Genomic DNA, 12,872 nt, shown 5'->3' on the forward strand with positions numbered 1-12,872 from the left:
CACTATGTGATCTGTTGCTCCAGAATCTATCACCCACGAGTTTCGTTTATTAATCTTACCAGCCATGTTAACAGTTGGGTTTGTTGATGCCCCATCATGCTTGAATTTGTCTTCGTCTGTATTCAGGAACTGAACAAGTTTTGCCAATTGGTCTTGTGTAAGGCTTCGTAAGGGATTCACATCTGCATCAACATGGGCTACTTTTAGCATTGCTTTCTAGTCTGTGTATTGCCCTCCTCTCTTATCACGAGGACCTTTCTGCCAATGTGTGGGATAACCAATTATTTCATAGCATTGATCTTCAGTATGTCCAATCTTCTGGCAGTGTCCACAAATGGGTTTATCCCTTCTTCTTCCTCCGCCATCCTTTTCATTGGAAAATCTCTGTGTTTGGAATGCTGTAGATTCAACCACTGGTTTATGAGTGGCTGAGACTTGTCTTTGCTGCTCGTCTTCAGAAACCATATGATACGCTCGACCAAGGCTTGGCGTTGGTTTTGAACTGAGAATCTGTGACTTCACTGCATTAAATTCTTCATCCAATCCCATCAAAAAATCATAACTGCTCCTTCTCCTTCATATCGGCGAACTGCTTTGATATTATTGCATGCGCATCCACTGCAAACACATCTTGGTAGTGGAGAGATTGCCATCGTCTCATCCCAGAGGCTTTTCAATTTTGTGTAGTAAGACGAAACAGAAGCCTTTTCTTGTTGTAGGAGTACCACTGCTCGCCTAATCTCAAAGGCTCTTGGTGCACTTCCCTTCCCAAACCTTTCTTCCAGGTCCTCCCAAATATCTCTGGCTGTATTGGCATATCTTACACTGTTTCTCATGTCCTTGTCCATTGCACTCTTTAGCCAACCTTTCACCATAGCATTACAATGCATCCACTGTTGTAAATATGGTGAGTCGGGTGTCGGTGTGGACAGAGATCCATCTACAAAACCCATCTTGTTTTTGGCAAACAATGCATCTCGCATATCATTTACCCACTCTCCGTAGTTGCCATCACGGAGGACTTCAGTAACATAAACATGCCCTGGAGCATCAGAAGCATGTAAGAAATATGGCGACATGACATCTATGCAACCAGGCAAAACTTCTGTTGCTTTCGATGCCATCTTACCACGCTGGGTCTTTTCTGTTTCTTCACCGCTTTCATCCGATGTCTTCGGCGTAACATCTTTCGCCTTGTCGTAACCTGACTCTGATGCCATGATAAAAACGGCGTGCAGTTGTTTGAGAAACTCAAGGGATATTGGTAAGACGTGAAAAAGGAAGATGAGGGAAAGGCCTGTTTAATTACTGATAATAGCAAAGAATAAATACATGCAAAGAAACTAAGGTAAGCTATTGGAAAGGAAACTAAATCACTATATACAAGGAATATACAGTAAAGAAATCTGCAAGAATTGGTCTTCATTATTTGCCTTCCTCATTCATCATTCTGCATTATTTGCTTCCTTATTCATCACAGTATAAACCTCATGAGAAGATTGAATCTGACTCTGAAGAATTCATCATCCCGGCCTTACCTTCCAAACACCCTGAAAATATCCAAGCAGCAGGTACCAGAGACGGTGAAGGATGATCCATAAAACATTATTATACAAACGTTCCATAAAATCAAGAACGCAGAAGAAGATAGCTATGGATTAGTAGTAAACAGCTTTTTATGAGCTAGAACCAGCTTATGTAAGATACTGGAGAGAAGTAATAGGAGAGAAAGCATGGCACATCAGTCCAGTTTCCTTGTGCAACAAAAGATATATCACAAATCCTGGAAACAAAAACAAACATAAGCAAAAAAAAAAAAAAAAAAAAAAAAAAAAAAAAGGGTATAGCAGCCGTTCATGGAATAATTATATTATACCTTAATTAAATTATAAAAATTCTATCTAATAATTTTAGTATTAAATGTCATACAATAATTACCATAAACAATGTTTAATAATTGGTAAATTCTATTAGGCAACAAAAATTACTATTATAAAATCTTTGGTAATATGTACACATTATTTTTAATTATTTTGGTTTAATAATATTATATCTTATTTATAAAAATTCGAAATAATACTTTTAATACTATTGAATATTGATTGACTAAAAATTATCTTAATTATTAAGGCAATTAATAGTTATTTAGCTCTTAAAAGTTTTCAGATATATGAATTATACATAGCAGCATGAAATCAATTACTAGAACAATTATATTAGGTAATCTAATTAATAATTTAATTTTTAAATTATATTCTATTTTTAATAATGAATATTTTTCCTAAAGTATATACACAGACTATGCTTATCAATATAGAATTAAAAAAAAAAAAAAAATATATATATATATATATATATATATATATATATATATATATATATATATATATATTATTAGTACAAAATTAATTATACTTGCCTTAATAATTAATTATTAATATTATTTTTTAATAATTATGTATTGTCACATTTTCCGGTGTAATTATTATGGTAATTTATAGACATATATATTTTCATACTTAATGTATAATATTTTGGCACAAAATAAATTGTACTTACCTTAATATATAGATTATTTTTTTCTAATTTTTATTAAAGGTAATTATTCTCATAATTTTTCTTTCCTTCTTTTGTGTAATTATTATGGTCATTTTATGGTAATGTATTTAAATATTGGAAGAGAACAAATGTTATAATTAATATAATTAATGAAATTATCATGATAATTGCCACAATATTTGGTAATTATAATTAATATAATTAATGAAATATTTGTGACAATTTCATTACATTTGTGACCGTTATAATTAATAAATATGAAATATAAGTAAAGAAATGAAATTATAAAATTAAAAAAATCATGAATATTTATAATTTTTTAAATATAAATACATACACTTTTTAAATTTATAAATATAATTTTTTAAGTATAAATCTATCAATATAAATTATAATTATTGAAATTATATTATAGAATTTTTCTATATACATATTAATAAATATTATGTGTATATACAATGTATTATACAATCATATAATGATATGCGTCTGATTAGAGTTTATATTTATTCATAAAAAATTTAGAGTAATTTACATTTTTTATTGATTTCAAAATACAATTCTCTTAGTTATTATTATTATTCATATTTTTAGAATTATAATATATATGAAATACAATTTGGAATTAATCAACTTTTTTTTTTGAATGCTACTAGCTCTATTACATTGTAGTAATCAACTTAATTATATGAATTTTTTCTATAAATTTATCTAAATATGTACATGATTAGAGATTATATTAACCATACAAAACTTGAATTTTAATTTTGTACGTTATGAAAATAGATACTTGACCAAATATATAAAAGTCCAACTATATTATTATATTGTACATTTTAACATCATTTTAGTTTTTCTATTTTAATTTTAAATTTATAATAACAAAAAATTTATCCGGACAACGCACAGGTAAAACACTATATTTTAAAAAATACAATTTGATAAATATCATAAATTAATTAGTACAATATCATTTATGCTTATAATAAATAAAAAATAATAATTCAAATATATGAACCAGTGATTTCAAAATGAAATTAATGTACAATTTCAAATAAATATACCATGATTAGATTTACTTTAATTAGTTTTAATTCTCAAGGATATGACTTTTCTTTATCAGTTTTTATATGGAAGACTAAGGGAGTGGTTTGGGTTGCTGTAAATTTTGTTTTTTAAATACTTACTAATAAAAAATAATTTTAAAATATTTTTTAACCCCTCATAATATGTGTAAATCTTATATTTTTTAAAAATACAATTTGATAAATATAATAAATTAATTAGTACAATATCATTTCTTTTTATAAATTACAATAATTTAAAAAATCAAATATGTGAATCAATGATTTCAAAATAAAATTAATATACAGTTAGAAATAAATATAGCACGATTAGATTTACTTTAATTAGTTTTAATTTTCTTAATGTAATGACTTTTCTTTATCAGTTTTTATGGGAGGCTGATGAAGTGTTTGGATTACGAAAAATATTTTAAAATAAAAATACATACTAATAAAAAATAATTTTAAAATATTTTTTAACCCCTCATAACATGTGTAAATATTATATTTTTTTAAAATACAATTTGATAAATATCATAATTTCTATTTATAATAGTTAAAGAAAAAAAAATAGTTATAAAGATGTGAACCAATGATTTCGAAATGAAATTAATACACATTTACAAATAAATATAACATGATTAGATTTACTTTAATTAGTTTTAATTTTCGTAATGAAATGACTTTTATTTTTCATCTTACATACTAATAAAAATAATTATAAAATATTTTTTAACCCCTCATAACGTGTGTAAATGTTATATTTTTTTTAAATACAATTTGTTAAATATCATAATTTCTGTTTATAATAGTTAAAGAAAAAAAAATAAATAATTCAAAGATACGAATCAATGATTTCAAAACAAAATTAATATACAGTTACAAATAAATATAGCTTGATTAGATTAATTTAATTAATTTTAATTTTCTTAATAAAATTACTTTTATTTTTCAATTTTTTTATTAGAGACTAAGGGAGTGTTAGGATTGCTGGAAATTATTTTAAAAATGAAAAAGACTTACTAATAAAAATAATTTTAAAATATTTTTGATCCCTAAACATAAGAAAATTTTATATTTTAAAAAATACAATTTGATAAATATCATAAATTAATTATTGCAATATCATTTATGTTTACAATGAGAATAATTAAAGAAAAATAAATAATTCAAATATGTAAACTAATGATTTCAAAATGAAATCAATATAAATTTACAAATAAATATAGCATGATTAGATTTCCTTTAATTAGTTTTAATTTCCTTAGTGGAATGACTTTAATAAAATTAAAATCCTCCTTTACAACATTCCCGCCCAAAATAATATGAATATTAATTAATTAGTAAAAAATTAATAAAGCTTAATTTGTAACAAAATTTTATATGAAAATTAATTAATATCTAATGAATTGCTACCACAGATTAAAGTCAATATGTACATAAAAATGGAAAATGGTTACCAAATTCTGAGAATAATTAAATTATTATAATTGTGAAAATAATGGATACAAATTCTGCGTAGCAAATGAGAAAATTCGTTTGAAATTTTGCGTGATTTTATAAAGAAATAATAATTCATTAATTATTATTTACACCAATTTATACTATTAATAAATCCTCATTTTCCACATTCCCGCCTAAATTAATATGAATATTAATTAATTGGTAAAAATATTAATAACGTTTAATTGGTAACAAAATTTTATATGAAAATTAACTAATATCTAATGAATTTTTATCACAAATTAAAGTTAATATGTACTTAAAATGAAAAATGGTTGTCAAATTCTGAAAATAATTAAACTATTATAATTGTTAGAATAACGGAAACAAATTCTGCGTAATAAATGAGAAAATTCATTTGAAATTCTATGTAATTTTATAAGAAAATAATAATTTATTAATTATTATTTACACCAATCTATATCTATACTATTAATAAAAGTAAAATCTTCAATTAAAATGTCTTTCACCATTCTGATACGAGATTTCCCTTCAAGTTCTAACGAAAACAATTCACGTTGATGCTCGCATATGCCATGGCTATCAGCAAAAGTCAGGGTCAAACACTAACTCACGTTAACTTATTACTGGTCTGATGGTTTTAACTCTAGACAAGGATGGATAAAATTCTATTACTACTACCAATGTCGTCTACAAAGAGATTTTCAATAATGTATAATTATTCAAGCCATTGATATTATGTTTTTTTATATACAAAGATGACAAAATTGTTATATATCTACATAGAAAATATATCTTCCGTATAAATAATTCCTATAACTGAGTTGCTAGACAACAAGATAATTAGCCCAATTAATACAAATTCTAAACATTGATATATAAAACCTCTAAAGTTGCAACACCGAATGCGTATATCTACATGTTAGTTATTTATTAGACAATTATTTACTCGAATTCAAGCATTGATAACATCAGAAAACATAATCAGTGCAACTCAATTCTTCAATTATATTATATAATATTCGATATTATAATTTATACAATTGTATATTGATCTAAATATTTTTAAAATATTATAATAAATCCAATCCGTGCAACGCATGGGCGCAAATACTAGTACTTTCATAATAACTATTTCTATATTCTGTCATATTTGAATGTCAAACAATGTAGAGACATTTCTTTTCTTGATTTATTTTTTCCTATCTCATTGTTGGACGATCTCAGTCTATATCCAGTATGGTAATACTTAGGGTGTGTTTGGTTCGTACATAGGAATCGGAATCGGAATCGGTATCAAATACTTGGTAATGGTAATGGGTTTTGGTGAAAATATTTAACATGTTTGGTAGTAGGGGTGGAATGAGAATGATTACTAATAGTAGTGCTTGAGAATGAATAAGGGAATGAAACCTTTATTGTATTTAGGTATGGGTTTTTCAATTGATGGGGTATTCGAAACTCATAGTAGTGTTCTAAAAGTCTATCAACCAAACAACAAAAATCACTTTCATACCCATTCCTATGGACAAAACCCACCAACCAAACACACTCTTAGATCATTGGGAACATGGTCCAGTATGGTATTACCTATAATTAACATTACTTTTAAAAAAAAAAAATTGGTGCAGATTTCACACACATATAAAGCAAATCAAGAACATATTGCAAATGAAATATTAAGTCAATATTTCATAGAGTTTGAATGTAGAACAACAGGTATGTTTTAATTGTACATTTAATTTATCTTCAAAATCGTGCTTTTTATTTCCACGTATGGTAGTTGACCCCTTCAATTTCTTCATTTTCTTGCAATTCTTTACTATGCACTTAGGAAACTTTTCTTTGAGAATGAATATAGAGTGTAGTTCTTTTTTTCTTGAATGACATGTATATATAAATACCAACTTTTACAGAATTGAAAAGTCACTATGAAACATTAGTATATGAGAGTCAAAGCTTACCATCAACAATTAATGCTTAGTAGTAGGGCTAGGTATATGTGAAAAATAGTGATATTGTGTGTACTGAATATTGTGTAACTTGTATTGTACTCAAGAAGTTGATGACTTGTTTTTGTACTAGTTTTTTACGCGCATTGCGCGATTGGGATAATGCCCAATGTTTTTTTTTTTAAATAAGTACTTTAAAGTATATTAAGGCAAGATTATATTGAAATTGTTCATGCATAGATAATTGAAGGTTGAATTTGCGTATTTAAATAGGTAATTCTTCTCCCAAAAGTTGAGTCCCCTACCCCAAGGGCCCCCCACACTCTGACCCGACAGAGCATTGTAGGAAGTTGTAAATCACGGTGACTCAATGGTTCAGCAAACAGGACCAAATGTCGGTGCGAACAAGGAATCTGCCCACTTTGGACATAATTCCCGCACTGCCGCCGCCGAGGTTCAAACCTTGGTCTCTTCTCCCAAATACTGCCCACTAAACCATTGAGCTAAGCCCGTGCGAGTTAAATAGGTAATTCTAAGTTTACAAATGCAAGATAATATAGTCAAGATTGATTATAATTGTCAATAAAATAATTGTATAGGTATGGTTGAAACCAAATACGGGACATAAGGGAGAACAAATAAAAATTAGGGCATAAAATATTAAATATATACTAATATTGTTTGAGGAGATTTCGACATTAGGATTTGTGGTTAAGTTCTATTAAGACTTTAATATTAGAATTAGATTAATGGTGTAATTATAATTCTATATTAGACGTTAATATTATAATTAGACTAACGGTGAATTAATGGTATTTAACGAAAAAGTTAAATGGATAATCATATAATTAAGGATAAATTAGAAAAATTTTTAAAAAAAATTAAAACCTGAACAATTTGAACCATTCATTTGATTTAATAATTTGGCGGTCATTTTTTCTACCCAATGTTAATAATTAAATAAATTCGTTGGTCAAATCCGCTAATATAATCCGCGCGCTAACTGCTGATTGTCAAACATGGACATTGCAAGGTAGTTCTCACTTCAATTTGTTGTGTGATTTGAATACTCTTTTTGTCACAAAGTCTCTCAAGTAGTTAATATGGTTGGCTTTATTAATTATATATATTTTTTTAATTTTTTCATGGTATTAATAAAATACTTGGTAAATAAATATATAGCATTATTTTGTAATATAACATTGATATTTAATTAGAAAAATAGTGCAAAAAAAAAAAAGATAATAGACAATGTAGTGAATATAATCAATTGATGAATTTGAATGTAAAAATTTTTACATTTGAGAAAAATAAAGACAATATAACTAATGAAAATATTTCTCTTAATTAATTTATTGATAATGAATAATTTTTTTTCACTGAATTAAGACATTGTAAGGACAATGTAGCGAATATAATCACTTAATACATTTGAATATAAAGAATTTTTATATTGTAGAAAAATAAAGACAATATAACTAATACAATTATTTCTCTTATTTAATTTATTGATAATGAATAATTTTTTTTTTTGAATAAAGGCATTGTGGACACATAATTCTAAATTAAAGAAATGCATATCTATAATTTTTTGTTGTAGCTACTAAATTATTATTTATATAATTTAATAAGAGTAAAATAGAGTACTAATTATGTCAACTTTAATTTGATTGGGATGAGGTTCGAACCTAAGACCTTTTTTTTTTATTGAAATCAATGAGTAAGTTAACGGTGAACTAACGGCAATTCTTAAAATTTTAACGGAATTAGTAACGGTGTGTGGGTATTTTAGGAAATTTTAGTGTAAAATTTAAATCTTATCAATCTTTTAATCAATCTGAGCCATTCATTTGATTAAAATCTGTGACCGCCATTTTTCTACCCATTATAGGCCTAACTCTCTTGGGCTCTTATTAGTATAGTAGATAATATATAGTAGATTTTAAAAAACAAATAAATTATTTAAATATTATATCATATTTTAATACTTTATTATTATAATAAGGTATATATAGTACCATCTATCAAATTTCAATTTATAATAAATCAATCTTCACAATTTTATAGTATATGCATAATAGACAAATTAACAACAAAAGATTGAATTTTAAGAACCACAAAATTTATGTCATATATTATGTAAAAAACATTTATAGTATAAAATTATCAGTAAGTTTAATTTTTTGTCTTTTTTTTTTTTTGCTTACCTCAAATATAAAATACAATATATTCTAAGATTAAAGAAAAACAGTTTATTTTAAAAAATGTTTATGCATTAAAGATCTTTTCTCCACCAATACACTAATATGTAAACTAATAACATATTACAATATGAGACCATTCTATAATATTGGTATTAAGATAAAGCCTAATGCATGCTATTCCTGTTGTAGATTACCAGCATATAAATTGGTCGCTGTATATATAAATTTAGAACTTTTAATTTTTTAATTAACTGTATAAATTGGTCAATAGGTTAAATTCTGATCTTACTTTAAAAAAATAAATGAAATAAAGAGAACTGTTTTATATTAAAATAATTCAAAGTGTAAAACTGACAAAATAGTGTATTTTTTTTTTTTTTAATTTGAGTACAATATATTGTTGATAATTTAGAATATTGCGTATTAAATGTTTGAGTTTAAAAATAAACTTGAACTTTATTATTATTTTTTTTTCTATCATAAGCATGTTAATAAATGTATTCTATTGAACTACATGCAGACTATTAGTATTTTAGTTCTGTATGTTCTACCCATGTTACCTATATGTCTTTTCATGTGACTGTTTTCATCCAAGTGTTTTAATCTAGTATTGTGAATTAGACATGTTACATCTGTGTGTTGTCATTCGAAAAAAAAAAAAAAAAAGAGAGAAGATAACAGATCTCCTGATTATGGAAGACACATTGTTGCATACTTTCACCTATAAGTGCATGTAATTTTGCCTTGTTAACATTCATTGATCTAAGTTTAGCGGGTAGTAATACCCCTGAAAACCACCCGCAAACATTCATGCACCTTGGTGCAACTACTTATAACTATGTGTGCAACTACTTAGAACTATTGGTGCAACTATCTATAACTATAGGTGCACTTAGTATTGAAGCTCAGTGTAAATTTTTACTTACACCTATAATACATTTTACATGCACTTGTAATACATTTTACTTGCATTTCGATGTTCAATTATTTACGAAAATGCCACCGCATTTTTTTTTTATTTTTTATAAAAATCAGTGTTTCTCATCCATTAGATCTGGACACGTGGACGGACAGAATTCATTCCTATTTCGCGTCTGGGCGAAGCATTCCCATGTGAGTGCAATTATATATATATATATATATATATATATATATATATATATATATATATATATATATATATATATATATATATATTAATTTGACGAGTAACATTAGTTGAATGAATTATTTTATTTCAGATAATAATTAAATTAAAACATTTAATAATGACAAGATTTTGAAATAAATAATTTTATATTGTATGCATTTGGCTAGTATTATTTGAGAAAAATAATTGTGACCAAGTAATTGTCACTTATATAAATATTAAGATTGACAATAGTGACAATATTTCAACTTGTTTTAGTGACACAAATTTTGCTACCAATTTTCAGTATTTTAGTGACAAATACGTTGCCACTATTTTCAAAGATGTCAGTGATGAAGATGATGGTTACAAGAAATTGAATTGTTGTACGACTTTAGTTACCACCAATGATTGTTTTAGAGTTAACTTCTTTTGTCACAAATAAATACAACATTTGTTACCATGATTGTTGTCACAACAAAGTAATTATTGATACCACTATTTTGGTCACTGATAATCGTTTTTGCGTCAACAACAATTCTCACAAATAAGTACAACTATTGTGACTAAAGTGTGGTCACAATAAAATAATTAATTGCAACGATTTTAGTTGTCAATAGATCAATTTTTTGTAATAACATATTTGGTTACAAATTATACATTTATTGTGACAACTATCATTATCACTCAAATACTACTTTGAGGGTAAGTAAATATTGTCACAAAAGTATCGAGTAATTGTGACAACTTTCAAAAGTCGCCACTACTACAATAGTGACGGAGGATATAGTGACAACAGGTGACGACTTCAAAAATTGGTCACTAATTTCAATAGTGACCAAAAATGATAGTTTCGGTGACGATTACTGTTGTCACTAAATGTGAAATTTCTTGTAGTAGTTCTTGGTAATGCCTCCTTTCCGACCTAGCTTTCACTTGTCCTTCTTGTTCCTCTTGGAGCTTTTACCGTGCTCCACAACATTGGCCTTAGTTGTAACACCCCCATTTTTCATACTTTTGAGCCTAGATTCTAACAGTCAAATAAGGGTAAAAGAAAAAGAAAAGGGGATAAAGTTAAGATAGATTAAGTTCCAATATATCCATTAGACGGTGCTACCGCCACAACTACCCACCCTTGGGTAATTGCACAGGCTAACACATCAACCAAACTAGAGTCATAAGCTCTATACATAACCAAAAAAGGGGCTAGCGAACCCCAGTGTCTAGGCACCGACAAAACATAGTAGTCTAGTTACATCAATCCGCTACTGAAAGTCTCAAAACAGGAGGAAAGGGATTCTAAGGCTAACTACCAATAATAACAACTAGAGCTACACGCTATACCTCGATAAGTGCACTTTCAGTACAACAAGTCAACCTAAAAAGGGTTATAAGAAAACATAGGAAAATAATGCGTTAGCATAAAAATGCTAAGTATAAGACCACTCAACCCTGTGGAAACAATATAGATATAGATTGGAAAACATTTTGACATTTACATGTATATCATGTAGGATCAAAGATAGGCACCACAGCCAATCATTATATCACATGTATAGCTAGTTCACATATATGCATCTAAACTTACATATATAAATATATATACAAATAATCGCAGTTCATGCTCATACTCATAACGTAACGACAATAGCTACGATACAACATGTACACTAAGATACCAATAATCAACATACGCGTTCTAGGATGCTCCGAGATAATTAATATGAGAGAGATGAGATAAGTGTAATGCAAATCTAGATTTTCATGCTAAGTACTCAAATAGTAAGAATGAATGCTTTACTTCTCATGTAAACATTAGTAAGATATATGCAATGCTGAAAAAGAAGCTCGATAAGTATAAATATCATTTATATAGATACACTCAATCTCAAAATATAGCAATATAGATTTAGTACGGGAGGACCTTAATCAATCTCATCATATCATAAATCAGGGTCATGGGAGGCAGGTACTCCGCCTCAGAAAAGCCCTAGTGAATGGTGCTTCCCACACAACCGCCACATCCGTAACTAAGGAACCTCAATCTCATCATATGGTGGGGAGGTAGGAACTTCACGATTCGTGAATAAACCTAACAAGCATAGCGAACATCTGCTGGCCAAACTCAGCTCGCCCACAAAATCATATCTCTTTTGGAATCATGTATCGTACTTTCAGTGTGCACACCCCCTACCCGGAATTCCAAGCCCAGCGGGTAGTATCCAACCTACCAGTCCAGGATTTTTCGACCAAGCTACTTCAATCATAAAATCCTGGAGTGCTCCGCCGATTCTCATTATATCATCATTCTAGGAGTGTTCGGTTCTCATTATCACATCATTTCATACAGCTGAAAGGACATAGTCCAAACGGGAGCCTCCAAAAATATACAATTTCCCTCACATCACATAATAGTAGTATATCATATGAAAACTTCTCTTTTCTTTAATGGATATCACCATGACATGCATGCTTTTCAAAAGTGTATAGATATAGGTTT

The 12,872-nt window shown here is 27.6% G+C and overlaps 1 protein-coding gene across 1 annotated transcript; it reads right to left on the reverse strand.

The window, feature by feature from the left end:
* Positions 1–216: 216 nt before the first annotated feature.
* Positions 217–1,220, reverse strand: LOC109163537. The gene is made up of 2 exons (XM_019312285.1): positions 629–1,220; positions 217–521 (listed from the first exon to the last, which is right to left on the reverse strand). Exons 1-2 carry the CDS (start codon positions 1,218–1,220, stop codon positions 217–219), a joined length of 897 nt encoding a protein of 298 aa, XP_019167830.1.
* Positions 1,221–12,872: the final 11,652 nt, after the last annotated feature.

Source organism: Ipomoea nil, unplaced genomic scaffold (genome assembly GCF_001879475.1).
Source record: "Ipomoea nil cultivar Tokyo-kokei standard unplaced genomic scaffold, Asagao_1.1 scaffold3030, whole genome shotgun sequence".
Lineage (NCBI taxonomy): Eukaryota > Viridiplantae > Streptophyta > Magnoliopsida > Solanales > Convolvulaceae > Ipomoea > Ipomoea nil.